General features: G+C 35.5%; 1 protein-coding gene across 4 annotated transcripts in view; it reads right to left on the bottom strand.

The window, feature by feature from the left end:
• Thoc2 (THO complex subunit 2) overlaps positions 1-24,652 on the bottom strand; it is a 109,099-nt gene that overhangs the window by 52,938 nt on the left and 31,509 nt on the right. For all 4 annotated transcript variants that reach the window (XR_015047172.1, XR_015047173.1, XM_029473077.2 and 1 more), the window contains exons 7-12: positions 24,038-24,171; positions 15,708-15,874; positions 11,772-11,864; positions 10,440-10,595; positions 9,501-9,673; positions 8,118-8,313 (exon numbers count right to left, since the gene is read on the bottom strand). Coding sequence is in view for 2 of the 4 variants with exons in the window: in XM_029473077.2 (XP_029328937.1) it covers positions 8,118-8,313; positions 9,501-9,673; positions 10,440-10,595; positions 11,772-11,864; positions 15,708-15,874; positions 24,038-24,171 (919 nt within the window). In the remaining 2 variants the exon portion in view is untranslated. The remainder of the gene's footprint in view (positions 1-8,117; positions 8,314-9,500; positions 9,674-10,439; positions 10,596-11,771; positions 11,865-15,707; positions 15,875-24,037; positions 24,172-24,652) is intronic.

Consider the following 24,652-nt stretch of genomic DNA (forward strand, 5'->3'; position numbering starts at 1 on the left):
ATTCTATACTAAAAAATGGGTACAGGGGAAAAGTTCCTGAATAGAACAGCAATGGCTTCTGCAGTAAGATCGAGAATCGATAAATGGGACCTCATAAAGTTGCAAAGCTTCTGCAAGGCAAAAGACACTGTTAACAAGACAAAAAGACCACCAACAGATTGGGAAAGGATCTTTACCTATCCTAAATCAGATAGGGGACTAATATCCAATATATATAAAGAACTCGAGAAGGTGGACTCCAGAAAATCAAATAACCCCATTAAAAAATGGGGCTCAGAGCTGAACAAAGAATTCTCACCTAAGGAATACCGAATGGCAGAGAAGCACCTGAAAAAATGTTCAACATCCTTAATCATCAGGGAAATGCAAATCAAAACAACCCTGAGATTCCACCTCACACCAGTCAGAATGGCTAAGATCAAAAATTCAGGTGACAGCAGTTGCTGGCGAGGATGTGGAGAAAGAGGAACACTCCTCCATTGTTGGTGGGATTGCAAGCTTGTACAACCACTCTGGAAAATCAGTCTGGCGGTTCCTCAGAAAATTGGACATAGTAATACCAGAGGATCCTGCAATACCTCTCCTGGGCATATATCCAGAAGATGTCCCAACTGGTAAGAAGGATACGTGCTCCACTATGTTCATAGCAGCCCTATTTATAATAGCCAGAAGCTGGAAAGAACCCAGATGCCCCTCAACAGAGGAATGGATATAGAAATTATGGTACATTTACACAATGGAGTACTACTCAGCTATTAAAAAGAATGAATATGTGAAATTCCTAGCCAAATGGATGGACCTGGAGGGCATCATCTTGACGAGGTAACACAATCACAAAGGAACTCACACAATATGTATTCACTGATAAGTGGATATTAACCCAAAACTTAGGATACCCAAGATATAAGATACAATTTGCTAAACACATGAAACTCAAGAAGAATGAAGACTTAAGTGTGGACACTATGCCCCTCCTTAGAATTGGGAACAGAACACCCATGGAAGGAGTTACAGAGACAAGGTTTGGAGCTGTAACGAAAGGATGGACCATCTAGAGACTTCCATATCCAGGGATCCACCCCATAATCAGCTTCCAAATGCTGACACCATTGCATACACTAGCAAGATTTTGCTGAAAGGACCCAGATATACCTGTCTCTTGTGAGACTATGCAGGGGCCCAGCAAACACAGAAGTGGATGCTCACAGTCAGCTATTGGATGGATCACAGGGCTCCCAATGGAGGAGCTAGAGAAAGTACCCAAGGAGCTAAAGGGATCTGCAACCCTATAGGTAGAACAACATTATGAACTAACCAGTACCCCTGAGCTTTGACTCTAGCTGCATATGTATCAAAAGATGGCCTAGTAGGCCATCACTGGAAAGAGAGGCCCATTGGACTTGCAAACTTTACATGCCCCAGTACAGGGGAATGCCAAGGCCAAAAACTGGGAGTGGGTGGGTAGGGGAGTGGGGGGGGGGGTATGGGGGACTTTTGGGATAGCATTGGAAATGTAAATGAGAAAAATACCTAATAAAAATATAAATATATATATAAAAAAGAAATCAGTCAAGACCAGACAAGGTCAAGAGGAGAGAAAGGAAGTAAAAAAGAGGGTGAAAAGGAGAGACCTAATTGGTTTTAAGATTTTGGCCACATTTACACACATTATTAGTGGATTTTTTTATTAAATTGGTTTTGCTTGTGAAAAAAAAATATATATATACCTAACTCGAGGGGGGGGGGGACAAAAAAATCTAACTCATATAGAAAGAGAGTTACAGGAATGGTGATTACACCAGGAAATTCTTTCACATTTTTCCAGCACTAGATATGACTACATTTAAATAGTTTCCATCATAAAACAAAAAAATAACATGTGCATATAACTTTTGAACAAATTATGGCTTAAATATTAAATCTATTTAAAGAAATGCATTCTTATATTTTAGTTTGGATTTGCCCAGAAGTAGACATGTAATCCTAAGAAGCACCAATAGAAAACTGGCCATGTGGATTAAAAAGGTTCAATACCACAACAGGTTCCAAGTCTCTAGAAATGTGTTTAAGACAATCGATTCTTGTCTTTCATTGGTTGAAATCTGAGCAGAGGTCCTATGAGATGGCATATTGTGAAAACACCTGCAAACAGAGCTAATGACTTGAGATTGATTCCCCAGAACCCGCAGAGTGGAAGGAAAGAACAGACCCAGAAATCAGGTATTCTCTGATCTACACATGTGCTCTGTGGTATGTAAATGTATACATACATGCACGGGCATACACACAGCATAAGTATATTTTTTAAAAAGCTGAGGAAATGGACTATAATAGTTCCCTGGCGATTCCTACTTACTTATGTGTGTAGCACTTGATCCCAGGAATAATCAGTGAGGAAATCAGATATCATGCTAACTACTTGATGGAACAAAATAGTATATGACAGCGTTTGCTATGTCCTGAACTTTAAAAAAGAACAAAAACAAACAAACAAACAAAAACGCAGCTTCTCACAGGTCAGCAGTATCACAAATATTTTCAAGTGTTACTTCAGTTCTTTACATTTGGAATTGTTCTTTCTTGAAATTAACTTCAAGGATTGTTGTCCCAAAACAAGTACTTGAAGGCTGGAGCAATGGCTCAGCAGTTAAGAGCACTTGCTGCTCTGGCAGAGGGTCTAGGTTCAATTTCCAGCATCTACACAGTGGCTCACAATTCGTTATAACTCCAGTTCCAGGGGATCTGATATCATCTCTGGCTTCTCGGGCACCTGAGCACACGCAGTGCAAGCAAATATGCACATACACAGGCACACATGCACACACACACAAGCACACATACTCAAATCTAAAAACTTACTTATTGGAAGATGTAGCAAGGGTTAAAAAAATTATCTACCTTTTTCTTATATGGAAATGTACTTTTAGGAAGGATATAATTGACTTTACCTGAAGTCCCACTCTTAGTAAAACAAGTCTCCTAAAAACTAAGTCACACACCATTCATATAGAATTGCCATTTGCCTATTGGTACTTGGTATCTGAACCTAGGAAGTACAGCTAAGGTTAAAACTGCTATATAATAGCAGAAGATGGCCTACTCGGCCATCATTGGGAAGAGAGGCCCCTTGGTCTTGCAAACTTTATATGCCTCAGTACAGGGGAACGCCAGGACCAAGAAGTGGGAGTGGGTGGGTAGGGGAGTGGGGGTGAGGGTATAGGGGACTTTTGGGATAGAATTTGAAATGTAAGTGATGAAATACCTAATAAAAAATTAATGGATCAAAAAAAAAAAAAAACCTGCTACATAAGCTTCCTATCATGGTTGTCATCAGAGAGCAGCCAAAGCCATCCCCCCAACCCATTCCCCATCCCATCTCTCTAGCAAGCCCATTGTTTCAACAACGGCCACAACATACTGAAGAACATCAGCAAATCGAGGTACAGTCAGCACTGCTGGCACTTCACCAAGCACACCAAGTTCATGTGGGACATGATCCAGGAAGTGTACGGCTTCACAACTGACAAGTGGCTCAAGGAGATGCTCAAGGTGTTCAAGAACAAGCACTACCTCAAGTTCATCAAGAAAAGGGTGGGCTAGCACATCTGCACCAAGAGAAAGGAAGAAGAGCTGAACTACTTGCTGGCAGCCATGAAAACAAGGCCCTCTAAATCAACATATTAATGCTCATATGAACTCGGAGAGACTGAAACAGCATGTATGGGTCTACTCCAAGTCCTTTGCAGATATATTATCAGTTCTACTTTAGTGTTTTTATGGGATTCCTGAGAGTACAAGTGAGTGTGTCTCTTTCATGTGCCTTCTCTTGGGCTCTTTCCTTCTGTTTGTTTTGTCTAATACTTATGTGTTAGTTTTTGTTTTATCACATTTTATTTTGTATTATTATTATCCCTTAGAAGCCTTTTGTTTTCTAATGAGAGAAAGGGGGCAGATGTGAATGGGAGGGGAGGTGAGGAGAGATTAGGAGTAGAATGAGGGAAACTCCAATCAGGATATATATGTGACAGGAAAAAAATCTATAATTTCAATAAACAGGAAAAAAACAAAAACAAATTGCTTTTAAAATACTATAATAAACCTCCTTCTTTGTATGCTAATAAAAATAAATACATAAATATTTGCTTCTATATGAATAACTCCTCTGACTGGTTCACACGCAATGTCCAATTAGAACTATTTTCTGCCTTGAATTTTGGAAATAAACAAGACCAAGTGGATATGTGTGCTACAGGTGTTTTTCAGCATTTTTTTTTTTTTTGGCTTCCTGAGGAAGCTTATCATCAAAGGCAATAGAAACATATGCTACTAACAAGAAAAGACCCATGAGCACTCCATGAGCTGTCGTGTATTCTTTGGGAATCTCAGCATTCTCAGTCAAGAAGCCTGATACTGAGGAACCTTTCATGAAGTACAGTACATTTGGGGGTTTCTCTGTTCATAGAGGTTTTGTCTTCACACAGGATGCTAAGGACAGAAATGCCCAGGATGCTGGAGCAGAAACGATAGTAGTGACTGTTGGTACAGATTTTAGATTAATAGTCACTGCCACCCCCTCTAAGCACAAAAGGAGGATCAAATATACTTACTATATTAGAATAACAATCTGGTCTTTGGACCAGCAGCATCAATATTACCAGGGAACATGTTAGAAATGCAAATTTTCACCTTCTAGCCCAGGTCAATTCATCAGAAACTGAAGTTAGGGGTCACAATCTGCATTTTAGTAAGCCCCCAACTGATAATAAGGACGCATGCTCCACTATGTTCATAGCAGCCTTATTTATAATAGCCAGAAGTTGGGAAAAAAACAGATGTCCCCTCAACAGAAGAATGGATACAGAAAATGTGGTACATGTACACAATGGAGTACTACTCAGCTATTAAAAACAATGGATTTATGAAATTCTTAGGCAAATGGATGGATCTGGAGGATATCATCTTGAGTAGGTAATCCAATCACAAAAGAAGTAACATGATATGCACTCACTGATAAGTGGATATTAGCCCAGAAACTTAGAATACCCAAGATACAATTTGCAAAACACAAGAAAATCAAGAAGGAAGACCAACATGTAGATATTTCATTCCTCCTTAGAACAGCGAACAAAATACCCATGGAATAAGTTACAGAGACAAAGTTTGGAGCTGAGACGAAAGGATGGACCATCCAGAGACTGCCCCACTCAGGGATCCATCCCATAATCAGCTACCAAACGCAGACACTATTGCATATGCCAGCAAGATTTTGATGAAAGGACCCTGACTGGCAAATACAGAAGTGGATGCTCATTGTCAGCTATTGGATGGAACACAGGGCCCCCAATGGAGGAGCTAGAGAAAGTACCCAAGGAGCTGAAGGGGCCTGCAACCCTATAGGTGGAACAACAATATGAACTAACCAGTAGCCCCAGAGCTTGTGTCTCTAGCTGCATATGTAGAAGAAGATGGTCTAGTCGGCCATCATTGGGAAGAGAGGCCCCTAGGTCTTGCAAACTTTATATACCCCAGTACAGGGGAGAAAGCCAGGGCCAAGAAGTGGGAGTGGGTGGGTAGGGGAGCAGGGTTGGGGGGGGGGGTATAGGGGGCTTTTGGGATAGCATTTGAAATGTAGATGAAGAAAATATCTAATAAAAAATTGAAAAAAATAAAATAATCTACCAACTAATAAGTATTGAAAGCCAAGTCAAATATTTCAGGTATCATATAGGATTCATAACAAGAGCTGTTTTTAGTTTTTCCATACAGCTAGTATTGTCTAAGATTAAAAATGCAATCACCAAACAATATATGCATATATATGCTCAAACATGGTTCTAAATATTGTTTTGTAGTTCTATTTTATAACTAAAAAAGAAATTATGAGTTCTTTGCAGCTTGAAAGCTGAAAGGAAAATTTTCATGGGAGTACAAAATGGAAAATTTCAAAGTAAATATTAATAAACTGAAATTATTAAGATGTAATTTTTCCTTTTAAAAAGGTGTTTATTTATTATCTTTAGTTGTATGAGTCTGTGTGTGGGTATGTGCATATAAGGGATGTTTAAGGTGTCAGAGAGATAATTCAATAGAGTCTACTCTTCCAGAGGAGAGGAGTTTGGTTCACAACCACCTGTAACTACAGCTCCAAGGGATCTCTCCTGGCACCTGTACCCACTTGCACAAACCTCCTACCACCCCACACACATATACACGTAATTTTTTAAAAGACAGTTTAAAACTGAGACATCAAACCAGACTGAAAGACTTTTTCAAAAACTACCTATATGTTCAAGGCCTTAGAAATAACAATATATAAAGACATAGAAAAAAGATAGTTGGCCATCAGTGGAAAGAGAGGCCCATTGGTCGTGCAGACTTTATATGCCTCAGTACAGGGGAACGCCAGGGCCAAGAAGTGGGAGTGGGAGGGTAGGGGAGTGGGGGGGGAGATATAGGGGACTTTTGGGATAACATTGGAAATGTAAATGAGGAAAATACCTAATAAAAAATTTTTAAAAAGATAAGTCATATAAAAAATGGACAAGATATGAACAAATGTCACTAAAAATAATTATAAGTAGCAAATAAATGTATGAAAAGATATTCAACATCATTAGTCAATAGCATGACAAGAAAGAACCACAATAAGATACCACAACTCATTAAGATGACAAAAATTTAAGTATTACAATACCATGTGTCAGTGAGGGTGTAGAGCATCTAGAAGTCTCAAATCATTGTTCTCAAAAATATAAAATACTATAAACATTGCTAACACTGTCAAACAGTTTTTGCAATCTTTTTTTTCTGTTTTAAGAGAGTGTTTAACTATGTAGTCTTGGCTGGCCTGACCACAAACTCGTAACTCATCTGACTGCATCTGCCTCCTGAGTCCTGAGCTTAAAAGTATGTATCACAACATCCAACAATTTTGCAGTTATACTTATGTATTTCACTAATCAATCCCACTTCTGGCAACACAAAAACATGCCTCCCAAAAGTATAGCTATCTACTCACAGAAATAACCTAAATATTCATCACCTGACAAATATATCAATGACTCTATGTTTCCATATAATGTGATATTATTACTCAGCAAAAGGACTACTAACACATGCAATAACTTGAATGACTCTAAAACCATGAAGTGAAAGAAATCAGAAGAGTGAACATATAATTCTATTTATATGAGATCATAGAAAAAGCAAAACTATAGTGACAGAAAGAAGCAACACAGGGGAAAGTGACAGAAGTGGCAGAAGTTAACAGCAAGTATGATGAAAATAGTCTACTAATTATTTGTGGTGATTATGGCATGGGTATAAACTAGATAGATAGATAAGATAGATAGATAGATAAATAGATACAGACAGACAGACAGCCAATTTATCAGAAGTTGAAAATTAAGCATCTAAGGCTGGAGATGTTCTATCAAATGAACATTCTACACCACAGATTTTTTTAAATAGTCTAAGTGTTTACAAATGAGGTAGCACCACTACTGGTACCATTCAATTTCTTGGTTTAATTTAGGTGGTAGGCACGAGTGTTTAGTTTTAAAAAGGTCACTGAACTGTATATTCAGCATTTATATATTTTTCTGTCACATAATTAATTTCAATAAAAACTTTACTGATAAAGAAAAATGAGCTGGAAGCATAGCTTCAAAGTAGAGCACATACTTAAAACACACAATGCCCCAAGCTCAATCCTTATCCCCCAAAATAAGTAAAGAATACAATAATAATCCTACACTGTTTGAAATAGGAAAGCATCCAAACATTTAATAATGACTCAAAACTGCATGAAAGAAAATCCATAGAAGACAGGTGAGGGAAAAGAAGAGTAAGCACAAGTGCAAGTTACAATGGAAATCAAGCAAAGAGTTTCTCAAGGGAGGTACTTGAATCGTATACCTAGATCTGGGGTTTTAACACATAGACATAATCACCATTGGGACACAATGGGCTTTCCATACACTGAGTTTACTCAACACAACTTTCCTTAACTCATGTTTACTTTTTGTTTGTTTGTTTCTAGAAATACTCAGGAAAACACATTCACAACATTTCATTTCAAATTTTAATTTTCAACTAGGAAGAAAAACCTTACTGACCTCCTTCATAAATGACTTGCCTATGCGCACGACTTTTGCAAATAAAATGGGATCATGTGAGAGGTGAGGACCAAGGTAACAGAACATATTGAATACATCCCTCCTCAAATCTTCAAAGCTCTCTACTTGCTTCGGTGCTCTCTTGTTTTGCAAAGCGCTAACCGGTGAGCCCTTAGCACCTTTAGGAACACCAACTCTATTTAAAAAAAAAAAAAAAAAGCAAGATTTAGAAATCTATGTACTATATGTATATGTGTATATATATATATATATATATATATATATATATATATATATATATATATGTCTCCAATATAAGACACAATCATTTTCTTGTTCATATTTGCTTTAACTATTCTAATCATCACTCACTTTATTACAGCAAATAATTCTCAGCTGGCAAAACACAAAAATAAATTCAGTAAGCATGAAAGCAAACCTCAAAAAGACAATGGTTCAAACTAGCAACATAAATAAAGGAACTCTTGGTGTAGATCTCAAGTAACATTGAATATGAGTTTAAGTTAAGCTTGACCAACACAGAGACTGTGGTTATAGGAATGGAGAATACGGCATGGACATCAGATGTATGACAAGATGAAATCAAACATGTCTCAATCTAGGATCTACTGTTTTCCTATACTGAGTATGAGGAAGCAGGAGCAGGCAAGCTAACCATCCAATCCAAGTTGTCCTAGTAGAAAGGACAGCTTGCCCAGAGGTTTCTCGTGTAGAGTAAGTAGAGGTCTTACTTTAAGTCTCAGGGCTCTATCTTTGAGAAGAGACCTGCACTGTCTACACCCCAGGTTACAATGAAAGCAGCAGCTACACACAAGTCAAGAAGGTTGTGGCTTTTGAAGCAGGCTCTAATCTATGAAGCTCAAGCCAGAGCTGCTGCTAATACCGCTCCTAAGCACTCTACAAATAGGCTGATGTCAACAGAACTAGTTGACACATTCAGGATAAAAGGAATTAAACTAGTAATTTCCCCCAAACAGCAGCCTGTCAGAATGGTAATGTCTTCAGTCAGAACCATTAACACCAGAATAGAAAAATGGGAATAGAGAACTAAGGCTAATTTTTAAAAGGGAAACTTTCTGCTTCCCAAGAAGAAAGGCAAAATCAGAAGAAAGGTATTTTCACTCTCAATAATGCAAACAGGCTCCAGAAACTTAACTTGGAGTTTTCATATTTTGCAGCACACATTCTAGAAGACTGGGAAATTAGGACAGAAGTCATGCACACATGACTGACATACCCTGTGAATAGTTCTTATGTTTTGAAAAAATATAGTAACAGATACTAGATTTAAAGATCAAAGATAGTAATACACAACTCTCCTGAAACTCTTTGTATCTTAATGCTTAGTATGGAATAACCAACCTTCGGTAGAGAGGCTCAACAGTTATGTGAATGAGCTTGCAAATAGCAAGAGCTATTAGTTTATGTGAAGCTGCATAGTATGGAGGCATCTGATCCATGATGTTCTGTGCATGCTGCCAATCACCAACTTTTAACAAAGCTTCCAACAAACCAAGTTTTTGGTTGTCCGGTGGCTAAAAATGAACAAACATGACAATGATGTTTGGAATACAGATATTTCTCTTTAAAATTTGACCTAAATATCATAATAATGTACATCAAAAAAAAGTTAGGAAATTTAACAGTAATTGCCTGAAATTTCAGTGACTTGAAAAAAAAAATGATCTTTTGGGCTTTTTTTTTTTTATTATTCTTTTGTTGTTGTTGTTGTTGTTGTTGTTGTATTTTCCCATTTAGAACACACATACACATTATAATTTATAAATTTGAAATTAAGTTGGACTTAATGCTATACCATACAAGAGACACTAGAATTCATCTTTGAGAATCCCTTTAGGATTAAAAAAGAATATATAGGGCTGGTGAGATGGCTCAGTGGGTAAGAGCACCCGACTGCTCTTCCACAGGTCCAGAGTTCAAATCCCAGCAACCACATGGTGGCTCACAACCATCCGTAACAAGATCTGGCGCCCTCTTCTGGAATGTCTGAAGACAGCTACAGTGTACTTACATATAATAAATAAATAAATCTTAAAAAAAAAAAAAAAGAATATATAAACAGAAAAAATAAAATCAATATTTTGTGATTTTTTTCTTTTATTTTGAAATTTATAAGAAAAAGAGTTTTCTTTGTGAAGGTATCATTCATATTAAAGTCCAAATGAGTAATACCTAAATCAAATTGCACATAATCAAAATTAAGAGAACATACTCCATAAGGTGATTAACAATGAGAAATGATTCTAAACAAGGTAAGTCTTGCTGGCCTGAGGGATATACCTTCTCAACTTTCTCATCATCTTTGTCCTTTTCTTTGTCTCGTTCATCAAGTTTTTCAGAAGACAGCACAACCATTGTGAGTTTTCTTACAATTTGCTTAGCTTCCACAATTTCTCGTTTGTATTCATCCATAATACAATTATCAGCAGGAAGGAGCTAAAAATAAATCATTAAAATTTCATAAGTTAATACAAGAAGCTTGCACATATAAAATGCAGAATATTGTTCAATTAGTACATCTATAAATAAGAAGGCTAGTTTATTCATATATATGAATTCTTTCCAAATAAGTTTGCCTTATTGCCCAATAATTTTAAAAGGCGAATACCTGAGTTTTACGTACATTTTAAAGTCACATAGCAACAAATATTTTTATCTTTAGTATTTTAAAAGCTCTAAGTTCATACTACAGAGTTGTTTACCATTGAATTTATAAATATACCTAAAATATATACCTGCTCCATTGAAAACACCAGGAGCAGGGGTGCTCTGCGGTAGAGCAAAGTTTGTCCAGCAAACTACACCCCATATTTGACCTCCAATACCACCAAAATAAAAAGTACATATTTTGCCTTTAAAAACCAAACTTCAAACAAAACAAAGTACTGCATATATGTCAAAAGGATAGATTTAAATGTTCTAATTTTCAATTATAAAAACTATTAATAACTTGGTATCTCATAAATCACAAACTAGTTTCTAAATCAGTATCAATTCCATTGTTGAGGGTTGATTATCTCAGATCTAGCAACCTTGTACAAGTGGAGGATTGTTACTATAAGCATTTCAGAATAATAAACCTGATACAAACAAAAACACAGCCAAAAAGATTTTTAAGTGACTTAGGCACCACAGTGAGCTATAATAGGAATGTTTTAACCCCTGTAAAATCCACAATCTATTTCAATAGCTAAGGCTAATATAAACAACCAGTAAACATTAGAGGTAAAAGCTTAAGATACTGTATAGCAATGATTACCTAGAAGTTTCTAGACAGTCCCCTATTTCCTACAAGTTACATATAAAAATAAAAAAGCCTAAAACGATATTGTTTAGTGCTTGACCTTTCTCCCCATGAGCTAAGCACTGGTAATGATTAAAAAAAGAGCTATATATCCAATCTTGAAACCTGTAAGAGTGACTAGGAGGAAGTTACCTTCCGCTGCTGATCAAAGAAGAAAATCTACTCTGTTTTTGAATTAGACAAAGCAATAATGTATAATGGCTTCAAAAAATAATACCTGGAAGTCTAGAGCCAGCAGTGAGGTGCTTACCCCTCTTCCTTACCCCTTGGATGCATAAGAAAAATTCTTAACAATGCACTTGACTTACATGCACATAAAGATCATCTAGATCAATGAGATTAAATTGCAGAAGGACTGCTGCAACTCTGTATAAAGATGATGGCGTCTCACCACTTGGTTCCTAAAAGAAGAAGAATTCCTTAAGGTATAGAGTAAAATTAAAATCTTATCTTTCCTCTACCATACATCAATAAAAGTAAGTAATACACCTCAATATTCTTCATTATAAAATCAAACATCTGAACAGTGGGACAAAGCATCCCAAAACATCTTCAGATAAGTATCAAGAAAACGGTTTTGAGACTAAGCATCTTTTACAATGCATAAGAATATTCCATTTATATCCCCTTCATCTTTTTGTTGTGATATTGTACTAGTAGCACTTCGAGTACTATACTGAATAGATATAGGGAGAGTGGACATTCTTGTTTTGTCCCTGATCTCAGTGGGATTGCTTCAAGTATGCCTCCATTTAATTTGATATTGGCTATTGGTTTGCAGTAAATTGCTTTTATTATGTTTAGGTATGGGCCTTGAATTCCTGATCTCTCCAACACTTTTAATTTCAAGGGGTGTTGTATTTTGTCAAATGCTTTTTCTGCATTTAAGGAGATGATCATGTGATTTTTTTTAGTTTGTTTATATAGTGGATTATATCCACTATATGAAAATATATGAAAATGTTAATGGATTTTCATATATTAAACCAACCTTGCATCCCTGGGATGATATCCTGAGTTTTACGGGCAAATGGATGGAACTAGAAAATACCATCCTGAGTGAGGTAACTCTGACCCAAAAGGACATGCATGGTATGTACTCACTGATGAGTGGATATCAGAGAAAAAAAAAAAAGGTACAGATTTCCTACAACACTGAAATAAAACGTCTGTAAGTACAGGTAGCCACACTTGGTATGTGTAATATAACCATAACCAAACTACTTCGTGTTGTTTAAAGAAGATACTGTTTTGTTGTATTTTTTAACAATAGATAAGTCTTCAACTTAGTAATAGTTTCTTGATTCTAAACATTTGCACATAAATGGTTATTTTGTATTAAAGTATTTTCAATAAAAACAAATATTGGTCCAAGTTTGATACCAAAACAAAGCTTACTGAACTTATTGATAATCTGTCCTGAGATACATGACTTGAATGTACCACATTTATTAGTCTCATAACTTAATTTAGATAACTAATGTCAAAAGTTTTCACATCATTGTCCATCACTATAGCTATAATCAAATACCATGGCATATGATCACAAGGTATTTTGTAATTCAAGATGTTCTGTGGTCTAAATTCTAAATATATGGCCTATGCTGGAGAATGTTCCAGGTGTATAAAGAAGAATATATTGGTATTGTTGGGTGGAGTTTTCCACATGTGTGTATTAGATCCAATTCACTTTAATGTTTTGTTGTATTTTGAGAGGTCTCAATATGTAGCCCAAGTAAGAGTGGAACTCATTGTTTTTGCATCAGCCTCCCAAGTACTTGGATTACAGGTAAAACTCATCATTTCTAACATGTCTAGTTAATTTGATCATTGATTAAGATCAGGGTACACAAAAGGTGAATAATTATCACAGGATAAATTTCATATCAGTCTAGTCTATTGGCAATAGTTGGTTAAAGAGCAAATATACAAAAGCTTATTTAACTTCTAATCTCTTCTGATATTCCTGAATAGAATATAGTATGACCACTTGCACTGTTCCCTTAATCCTATTCTAAACAGTTCATCTCAACAACTTTATACTCTCGGGTCAAACATAAACTGCTCCCTCTACTTCATAAATTTAGAGGCTATGCTGCTTAGCTGACTTGTGTTTATAACTAGTATACGCTATTTAAAAATCATTACATGGACTGTCAGTCTTTACAGACCATTTATCATCATTTCATAACAATTTCTGACCTGAATTCTACCCTATCTGCTGTTGATATGGGCACCAGAGCTTTCTACCACATGCAAATATAATACCGGCTTCTATATTGTTATTTTCTAATTATTTGTACCTTTGAATATTGTTTTCTTTTACCTAGCATAATACTGGATCATGTTTCTATTTGTTGTTTGTGTTTTGTGTTGAGTGTACTCTGCCAAAACCTGACTTTTAATTAGAGAGATCAATTTTACAGTTAAAAGAATTAATATTAAGGATAGACTTCCTGGGTATTTTGCTATGTGATTTTTGCTCCTCATTCCCTATAGCTTCTTTGGTCTGTGTGCCATTTGGATTTCTTTCTTGTCCTTTTCTGTTTCTTAGTGAGTACTTTCAGCATTACAATTAATATTTTAGACTTAGGAAAAAGTTAGTTTGATTTAATTAACAGCTTAGCTACAATAGAATAAAACTGTCTTGTACCTACACATTTGTGTCCTTCCCCTTTAAGTGGTTTTGTCATATGTGAGTTATAAAAAGAGGGAGTTAGCATTTTCAGGTAGTGGTTGGAGAGAACAGAAGCATTAGGGAAGAGACCAATATACATGCTGCCTACACATTCCTAGGAGCCTACACCCACGGTTACATCTCCTAAATAAGACTTGGTTTACACAGCTTTCCTTACTTTCCCTCACATGACCACAAATTATTTAAAATCTCTGACAATTTCTTCTCTTTCTTTCAGCAGTCATAAGACTACACTCTCACAATAACTAGATAGCTTTGGCAAGAGTAAAAAAGAAATATTGTCACACAGAGCAGTATAAAGATATTTCTTACAAGAACAAGTTGTTTCTAACACTTAAGTATTTCTTATACTTAAAAAAATCCAAAAATATATATTAGATATATATTTTAAAATATCCAAAAAGTATTATTCAAATATTATAAGATAGTCCCAAATTTACACTGGTTATACCACTAACTGTATGTTCGTGTAAAACTACTTTTAATTCTAAAACTAACAATTAACTTAATGTTACTCAAAATGTCATCAATTGTCACTGTGATCTGATCTGAAAGTATTAATCTTGGACCAAGTTAAATTTTCTCTACTTTTCCATTTCAGCCATTGGTTTCTTGATGCCTTTAAAACCTGATAAGACACTTTGACCTACTTCCCTATAATAAGAATGGGGTCTACAGGCTTCTGGTAGGAAAATGAGAAGCAGCTGTGGCTAATGTTTTAATAAAAGCTTAACACCACCAGAAATGACTTTTCAGTAGTTAGGCATCTCCACCAAATCTTTTAGAAAACAACAGTAGCAATATGGCAGACTGGAAGAGAACCACAGAAATAGGGTATCTTCAGCTACTATACTGATTTAATAGTAAAATATTCTTGAAGTACTTAACATCCCAAAAACATTCTAATGCCCTTCATATGTACAATCAAATCCTAAAATAGCATGCAGTCAAAGGTCTGTGGCAATCTAATAAGCATCTCTCCATCTAGAGACAATTTTCTACCCCTCCTTTCTCACATTACAAAACAGGCAAGTGACAACCAGCTATTTCTTCAATCAGTTATATATTCCCACACCACCAATCTTTAGTCTTGCAGTTTATTTCTGCATAGAAAATTTTCAACACATCCCTACTCCTCCAAGTATTACTAGACCCTGTCTCCTGAGGCAAAATTTAATTCTGATTTCCTCTAGACTGTCTCATCAAATCATTTTTTTTTTTTTTTTTTTTTTGGTTTTTCGAGACAGGGTTTCTCTGTGTAGCCCTGGCTGTCCTGGCACTCACTTTGTAGACCAGGCTGGCCTCGAACTCAGAAATCCGCCTGCCTCTGCCTCCCGAGTGCTGGGATTAAAGGCGTGCGCCACCACGCCCGGCCTCATCAAATCATTTATACTTTTAACTCATCACAACATATCATTAACTTTTCATTTCTCTATCTCATCAGATGAAACTAGCAAATAATACAACACAAATTAAAACAAACTATACATACAAAATTATGACACTGATCTACAAAAACATATATATATATACATTTTTTTTTTACCTGGTAAAACTTGAATTTGAATCCAAGAATATGACACAGTGTTTGTGGTTCACACATACTCATGTAAGATTCTAATAAAGATATAAAGAAGTCATCATGTTCTGGCCTGCATTCAAACACTTCTAAAATGACATCCAAAACTCTATTAGGATCCAGATTAAAGCATCCTGGAACAGAAGAGTTACATATAAGTTCAAAAGAAATTACATCATCTCTGATAAAGTCATCAACAATGATAATATATGGCAAAATAAAAATATTTTAATAACTTATTTTCAAAGTTTATATCCTCTGCTTCAGAGGAAAATCTTCTCAAGAACCTTTTTTTTAAAGCTACATAACTTTATAGATGAAAATAGAAATAACCAGAGAAAGAAAGTACCTTTAGTATCTGTAATAGTTTAAAGAAGTCACACTGAAGAGTTGAAACATTTTAACTTTAGATTTCTATATAATAGTAAAACAATCAGCAAGCTTCAATTTTCAAAGTTATTTTTTTTCCAAATGATTGCTGTGGTGGAACTTAGGCACTCTTGTGTTTAAGTATCCTGAAATGCTTTTGTTTATCCTAGCTCTCAACTACCAGTAAAATTAAGCAAGCAAGAAATAGAGATGGAGAGAGGGAGGAGAGAGAGAGGGAAAAGGAGAAAGAAAGGGAGAGAGGAAGAGGGAGAGAGAGAGATCTTTATGCCTTTGGAGAAAGAGAAAATCATTCTGGAATAGGATGTGGAAAAGCATGTGACAGACCTGAAATAGCCATGAACTTATTCCTCCATCTAACGTGTACATAGCTATCCAATGCACTGAATGTCATGACCTGTGATACACAATTAAGACACTACCTCTTCTATCCTTAAAGAGAGTCCATGCCTTTCATTGAAGAAATTGTACTGAAAGTAACTGGAGTCTATCCAAAGATGGACAGATAGTATAGTACAGCAAATGCAACCAGATACAAGCAAAAATATGATTAAGTTTACAATGATTGTTGTAAAAATGAAACCAAACATTTTTTTTTAAGATTTATTCATTCATTTATATATGAGTGCACTGTCGCTGTCTTCAGGTACACCATAAGAGGGCATCAAATCCCATTACAGATAGTAATGAGCTGGGAATTAAACGCAGGACCTCTAGAAGATCAGTCAGTCTTAACCGCTGAGCCATCTCTCTAGAGCCCAAACTGAAATTCTTACCATGGAAATAACAAACCAAGGTAATACTGTAATGAATACTAGGAGAGGTGTCCATGTGTAAACAAGATTACAGATTCAATAATCATGTTGCTGTAGGCTAGACCTTAAAGACAGAGGAAATTGTGTTTTTAACTTAAAAATAAAAACTAGGAAGAATTACTTTTTAAAAAGGTTAGTAAGGCTGTAGACACAGTTTAATAGAAACAGTGTCTAATTAGGATGCATAAGGTCCTGAGTTCAACCTCTAGAAATGAAAACACATGAAGGTACACACACATGCACACACCTCTCCAAAATACTGACAAAGAAACAAGCTAAATAATCTACAGTAGACAATTTCTCAGAAATATCATTTATAAAAAGAAAAAAACATGATAAAGCATATCTTGAAGCAAGAATCACTGGATCAAGATTCAGAAAATATACTTAAAAGTATGATTATTCTGAAAAAATGTAAAAGGTATGCTTGAGAACACTAATACCTATCTTCTTTTGCATAGTAGGGGGTGGAAACTTCAAATTATAGTCAACTGCATATGTCTCTGAGTTCAGCCTTGGTATGTGGATTTTAACTAGTCTTCTTTCAACTTATTATGCCATGTTTAGTTGATGCCATTGGGAAGCCTGCTCTTTTCAGAAGGGAAACAAATGAGCAGTGGATCTGGGAGAGAGCGGGGGTAGTATGGGGACTGGGAGGAGTTGGGGGAGGGGAGGCTCCAAATAGTATATATTTCCTGAAATAATGGTTGGATAAATGGATAGATATGGGATGCTTTGTGTGAAAAAAATGAATGAATGAATGAATGAACGAACCAATGAATTAATAAAAGGAAGAAAAAACCTGTGTCTAGGATAATGTTGCACACACTTTTAATCCCATCACTTGGGAGGCAGAGGCAGGTGGATCTCTAAGTTCAAGGCCAGCCTGGTCTACAGAGCTAGTTCCAGGACAGTCAGGGATACACAGAGAAAACATTCATTGTTGTTGTTGTTGTTATTGTTGTTAATTAGTGGTGGTGGTGGTGGTGGTTTGTAGTACTGTGACTATAGTAAGAAAAGGTTTAGGGGACAGAAAAAAGCCAACAGACTTCCTTTTTAAAGAGATTTTCTAAAAAGCTGATATAGTGACAATATGAATCTGGAGTGAATAAATTTTATATTCAGATTATACTAAGCACTCTCAAAATAATGTAGTCAAAGGAGTTGAATGTCCTCAAATCTTTCAAAGAATTGTTTGGCTTGACACTTAATTTTCTTTTTAGTATTTCTCTGGTCACATTGTAATGGGACTAAAAGAACCCATGAAATTGGAAGAGAAAAGACTCTCAATTCCTACTTTTCCACACCAAATCTTCAAGCTTAGATAACAACAAACGAAACTGTGGTAAGACACCAGACTGAAAACAGCATCTGGATGGCCCAGGTAAAGAGATAAGACAGTGTAAAAAGAATACACTGTTCCAAAACAACAAAATAGAAAGCTTTGGAAATTCAACAGCTCTCACTAAACAGCTACAAACTATCAAGGAAAAAACAGGTAACACATTGAAAAGAAGCCAAGTCAAACACACACAGATACAGAGCCACATGGTTCCCTGGTGAAGTTAGGGAAAGCAGAAGCCCCATTCAAAAGGTGAGATCGGCCACCCTGCTCAAAAGAGACTGGCAGGCATACTTTGAGACAAGCCTACAGACTTCAAAAGCCTCAAATCTGGATGCAGATTTTGAAGAAAGTGATTCCTCCGCAAAATAGCAGATTCCTCCACAGCAACAGGCAAAAGTGATTCCTCCACAGCAATAGGCAGAAGTCTCATTTTGACAGTTTGTGACTCAGAGTGCAGTGACCCAGCATCATCTTCAGAATTTATCCTTTGCTTAAAACTGGGCTATACTGGGTGCCTGAAAATAAGGGACCACAAGAATGGGAATGCAAATGCTAGGTGCCACAGAACTAGAGCAATAAACAAATAAGGCAGGTGCCATTGTTTGATTGCTTCTTTTTGTTCTGTTTTCTCTAATAGAAATATGTCAGTTAAACTACACCATAGATCAAGTGGAGTTAGCAGGTATCTGCAGAATATTCTATCAAACAGATTCCGAATACACATTCTTATAAGCGATCAATTAAGCCTGCTAGAAATACAACATAAAACAAGTCTTCACACACACAAAAGAACTGAAGTAAGTTCTTTTATCAGATCATAGTGGAACAAAACAAGCACCTGATAGCAAAAGAAATTACACAAATCACAAATACTTGGATTGGAAAATGAACAATATACTCTTGTATAACTAAAATGAGCCGCTGAAGAAATAAGAAAAAAATAAAAAGTTCAATAAAAATTTCAAAGTGAAAAGTAGAAGCACAACTTTATCAGAAGCTATGAGCTATACCTCAAGTAGATTTAAGAGAAAAGATTATAACTAGATATTTACATTTTTTAAATCAGTGAGCTTTCAAATAAATACCCTTATGATATACTCCCAATGCTGTAAGGGGAAAAAAAAAAAAAAAAAAAAAAAACAAGAACAAGACAACCCCCAAACACAGTAGGTGGCCAAAAAAAAAAAAAAAAAACTAAAGATGGGGGCAGAAATTAATCAAATGGAGATAAATACAGAATCAACAAAACAAGAAAATAGTGTTTTGAAATGAGGATGTTAACACCCTAATAAACAAACAAACCAAAGAAAGAAAAGGCCCAGATCAGTAAAATAGAAAGGAAAAAAGAGAATTTTACAGCAAATTCCAGTAAAATTCAGATGAGCATTATGGAATACTCTCAAAACTTATATTTAACACTTGAAATTCTAAAAGAAAAATTCCTAAACACATAAGATCCATCAAAATTAAATCAAAAAGCTAAAAACAATTTAAATAGATCTGTAACAGCAATGAGCAAGAAACAAAAGAACACCTCCCAGAAAAGAAAAGCCACAACTGAAAAAAAATAACTCCCAGACATATACTGATAGTCCTGAAACTGTTCCACAAAACCTAAAGAGAAGAAAAGATAGCCAACTCATCCTGCAAAATCAACACTAACCTAATAAAATGCTAGATCAGATCACTACAAATGAAAAGAACAGATCAATTTCCCTGAAAAACATAGGTGGAAAATCTGTCCAAAAAGATACACATACAAACCAAATTCAAGAACACACTAGAGTAAGACCACACACGACCAGGCATAGTGATACACACCATTAATCCCAGCACACAGGAGGCAGAGGCAAGCCAATCTCTTTGAGACTGAGGCTGGCCTGATCTACAGAGCAAGTAATAAGCAGCAGGAAGATATAGGAAGACTCTGTCTCACAACAAAATTAAAACTTCATTATAGAAGCACAAAAGGTCTCAAATACAAAGCAATCCTTAGCATAAAAACTAATGCTGGTGCCAACATAGTACCTGATCTCAAATTACACCATAGAACCACATTGACAAATACTGTATACACACAAATAAACTAGATGATCCAGAAATAAAAAAACAGCTATGTAATTTTTGACAAGGTAGCCAGAAACATATATTGAAAAAGAGAGAGACTTTCCAACAAATAGTGCCTGGGAAACAGTATATATCAATGTGGAGAAGAATATAGACCCACATCTCTCTCCTCCACAAAAATAATTCCAATAGATCAATAACTTTAACATAAGGCCTGAAACTTGAAATGCTACAGGAAAATACCTCATGATTTAGGCATAAACAAGGACTTTCTGTAAAGGACTCCAATGGAACAGGAAATGATTCCTAGAATTTACAGACAGATGAAATTACATGAAATTTAGAAGATTCTGCACAGCAAATTAAATGATCACCAGAGTAAAAAAGACAGTCTACAGAACAGGGACGGGGGGGGGGGGGGGAGGACACTTTGCCAACTAAGTATCAAATGAGAGATTAGTAAAGTAAAATATGTACGAACTACAACAATTAAAAAGACGGCAGAAAGAAATCAAGAATTTGAGGCAAGAGAATCAAGGTTTCAGGCAAGATTGAGTGATGTGCAAGACCCTGTCTCAAAGACAAAACAAAACAGAAACAAAAATGAAAGAAGAAATGTTGTTGAATACTAACTTAGATGAAACTATTGCAATCATATTTTATTATATATATATTTAAGGTATTGAAAATAATGTTTTGTTTTGTTTTTTTAGGACAGATAGGTATATGTTAATAGTTTAGTTCAGAAAAACAAGCCCACCTCTATTTTTCTTTGATTTATAAAATATACATTATATCTGCCACCTTGATTTAAAATTCCCTTGAAAGGGCCTATTTATTAGTAGTCTAGTCATCATTTTTCATTGCTACTTAGTAAGTTGTTCAGCTTTACTGTCACACTTTAGCTAGCAATCATCAGCACATAACCCTAGCAACCCTGCTTCTGTACTTACTTGCACACTAATACACAACCCAGGCTAAACAGTTACATATACTTCCATCTGCCAGAATCTTAAAGGGTGATAAATAAGCAAGGATTTCTCCAGATCACTGCATCTCAATATAACCACCCAGCCTGCAAACCTTCCAAACTACGTATCAGTTTCTCACGATGGCTAATGAACATCAGAGCTAAGATAGTTTTATATGAAGTATTACCTCTCTAGATTATACATTAAGAAACAACAGTGGAAATGAACATGAAGAAACCTATCCAAAGATGTCATAAAAACCAGGATGCTGTAAAGCTGAAGCATTTGGTCAGACCTAAATGGAGTTGTACTCATAGTGCACACAATTAATTTGAATGTTGAAAAACATTAAATGAAATTAAATTCTTATCCTCAATTTCAACATAAAATGTTCCTTTCTCAACCAACCAGGGGGGACAAAAGGTTACCTAGCCAGAAAGAAACAGAGTCAGGAAGTTAAGCTTTCCAAATGTCTCAATGTCAGAAAATAGAGACTAAAAATCACTACAGACACTAGAAATGGGCAGAATATTCATTAACTTTCCATTTAATTATTTATTTAGCACCAACCAACCCCTAAGAATTAGGTACTAAACAAAGCAAACAAAAAACATTGTCCTCACAGAGCTGATGGTAGAGATATAAAACTCAGTGTCTAAGTTTGTTCCAAGACTGCCTTAAGGATGCCAAAATCAACAGATGCTACAGTCTCTTATATAAAATGGAACAAGATGTGCATATAATTGATATATATGATCTTATATACTTCATATCACAAAAAGATTAGTTATAATAACTAATACAACATACTCATAACAGATTCTTCCATGAATATTTTCAACCTTGTAGAAACAGAGAATCAACTATACTCAATACACCATTAAGTGTTAACAAGAAAAATAACCTGAGAAAACTAAGGAGTGGGGAAAGTGATAGCCAGGAAAGCCTTAAGAAGATGCAATCTGAGTCTATCTGGTCTACCACACTCTACAGGATGCCAGATGGGTTAAAATAAACACAGACCAAGAAATCAAGTTGTTTTAATTATAGATTATCCACGTGGATCATGAGCCTAAAGTGAAGATGCCATCACGGTAGTCAACAGAGATAATAAACTTCTCTAGGAGAGCAAAGTTGAAGGAGAGAGGAGTATACAATTTCCTGTTACATAAAAGCATAGCTTTAAGGAAAGTCTTTGTAATGCTCCTAAAATAACAAAGGCATAAAAAAGGTAAGAATCCAGAAAGGAATTAAAAAAAAAGAAAAGAAAAAGAGGAAAAGGAGTTGTGCACATAAAAGGAGATAAAATGAAAGCAAATGCTGGGAGGCTCTCCATAACATGAGATCTTAAGAGCAAGAGAACACTATCTTAAGTAAGGACATGACACAGTACAAGGAAGAAAAAACAGTACACTATGGCAGTACTGACAAGCTTCACAAGCTAGATAAAAGAGGGTAAAATCTGTAGGAAAAAATGCACAGCCTGTTCTGGAAAGAAAAGAAATCTGTACTAGAGGAGTTTTAAAAACAGGTCACTGACATAGTCAAGGCCATAGAAGACAGCAAGACTCCTTCAGGGCTAGAGGCTCACTCATCTGATGTTCCATCACCATAGGACAAAGGAACAAAAGAAACTAGATCAGCTACCAAAACCTGACTTCAAAGAAAAAGGTAAATTTAAACTGAACGTAGCCTTAGCTTGTGCACTTGGAGTCACCAAATGCCAAGCCAAAGAATAAGGAAGACTGAAGTAAACACAGCTTTATTTGAATGCCTACACAAAGCATTAGGAGAAGGGAATAAGGATTCAGCCAAACTTATGTTCTAAGTTATGACTAAGGAACTTAAGTTTGGCTGAATTCTTATTCTCCTCTCCTAATACTTTGTGTAGGCATTCAAATAAAGTAACCAGGAAGGGATATCCCCTGATATCATTTGAGATGTAAACGAATGGAATGATTAAGAAAGAAAAACAACAAGAAGCAGTTGAGGGTAAATGGCAGCTACATTGTAATCAATGAGGTAGGAAATAACATTCCTCCTGGAAATCACAAAAACTATGATTTTACACAACTCCAAAATATTCCCTCATTAGAACACTACCTACTATATAATACCAGGAATTTTTGCCAATCTTAGAAAACCAGGCTTGCCCTATTCATTCCTCCTGTCCATGTCAGCTACTCTCTTCAAATGCTCAAGGCAAAAGTAATATGACAGAAATGCAATTTTAAAACTAAAGAGAAAATTTTTTCTGCTATATTTTTGCAACTTCTGCTACTTTCAGAAATAAAGGTAAAATGTGTTATCAAAGTCACAAACTGTATTTATAAAATCAAGTTCTAAAAAACTATATATCAAGTTTCTGTAAACATTTATTAAAGTTTTATTTTTACCCTCTATGAAAATGTCTGAGATAATAGTTAAAATTTACAGACAGAAGAATTAGAGAGAACATTAGAATAATCATACAGGCAACAATGACAAAACCATTTTTCATAAAGATCATGATAAATTTTATAAATACTTATAAAATACCCAAATTAAAAGTTATATAATCCCAGGTGTGGAGTTCTTTGTTTTGTTTCCTGTTGTCCACAAACCCACCATACAACTAAGGGTGATTCATTTTTTCTTTATGGATATCTTCTAAAAGTTAAAAATAAAGCTTGTCTTAATAACGCATATTATATAGACACAGGTATGGCTTACCGATTAAAGATTTGATATTTTCTAATATTAAATCACTAGTAATATTTCCAGATAAATCTTGTCCCAGTTCAGCAATCAGCTTGGCATAACCTTCATTTTCTTCTCTTAATAAATTGAATTTTTGCTGCTTATAACTGAAATCAGAAATATCATTAAAAGGATAAAATTAATTTCAATTATCAAGCTTGCACAATGTAGTGTACTCTCACTGAATATCACTAACTTAAAACAATGAGAATGGCTATTAGTTTACCCTTTTGTGTATCTGTTAGCATAAAAAGCATTATTAGTTAACAAGAACATACACAAACATACCAATATTTCCACCATTGTGAATATGCTCTGAATATAGCTATGGTTATTAAACACTTAATATAGGTCTGGAGATGCAGATAAGTAGTTTAAACACACTTGCTGTTCTTCCAGAGGATTCAAGTTCAGTTCCCAGCATTTATATACTTCCCTGTAACTCTAGCTCCAGGGAGAATCCAATACCTCTGGTCTCTGAAGGCATCTTCACATTACCACACCCCACACTCGCACACTCATGTGCACATGATCACACACAAACACATCATTTAAAATAAGTCTTCTTAAAAAGAATGTTATCTCAAA

The sequence above is a fragment of the Mus caroli genome, unplaced genomic scaffold, assembly GCF_978045245.1.
Source record: "Mus caroli unplaced genomic scaffold, Mus_caroli_1 scaffold_5, whole genome shotgun sequence".
NCBI lineage: Eukaryota > Metazoa > Chordata > Mammalia > Rodentia > Muridae > Mus > Mus caroli.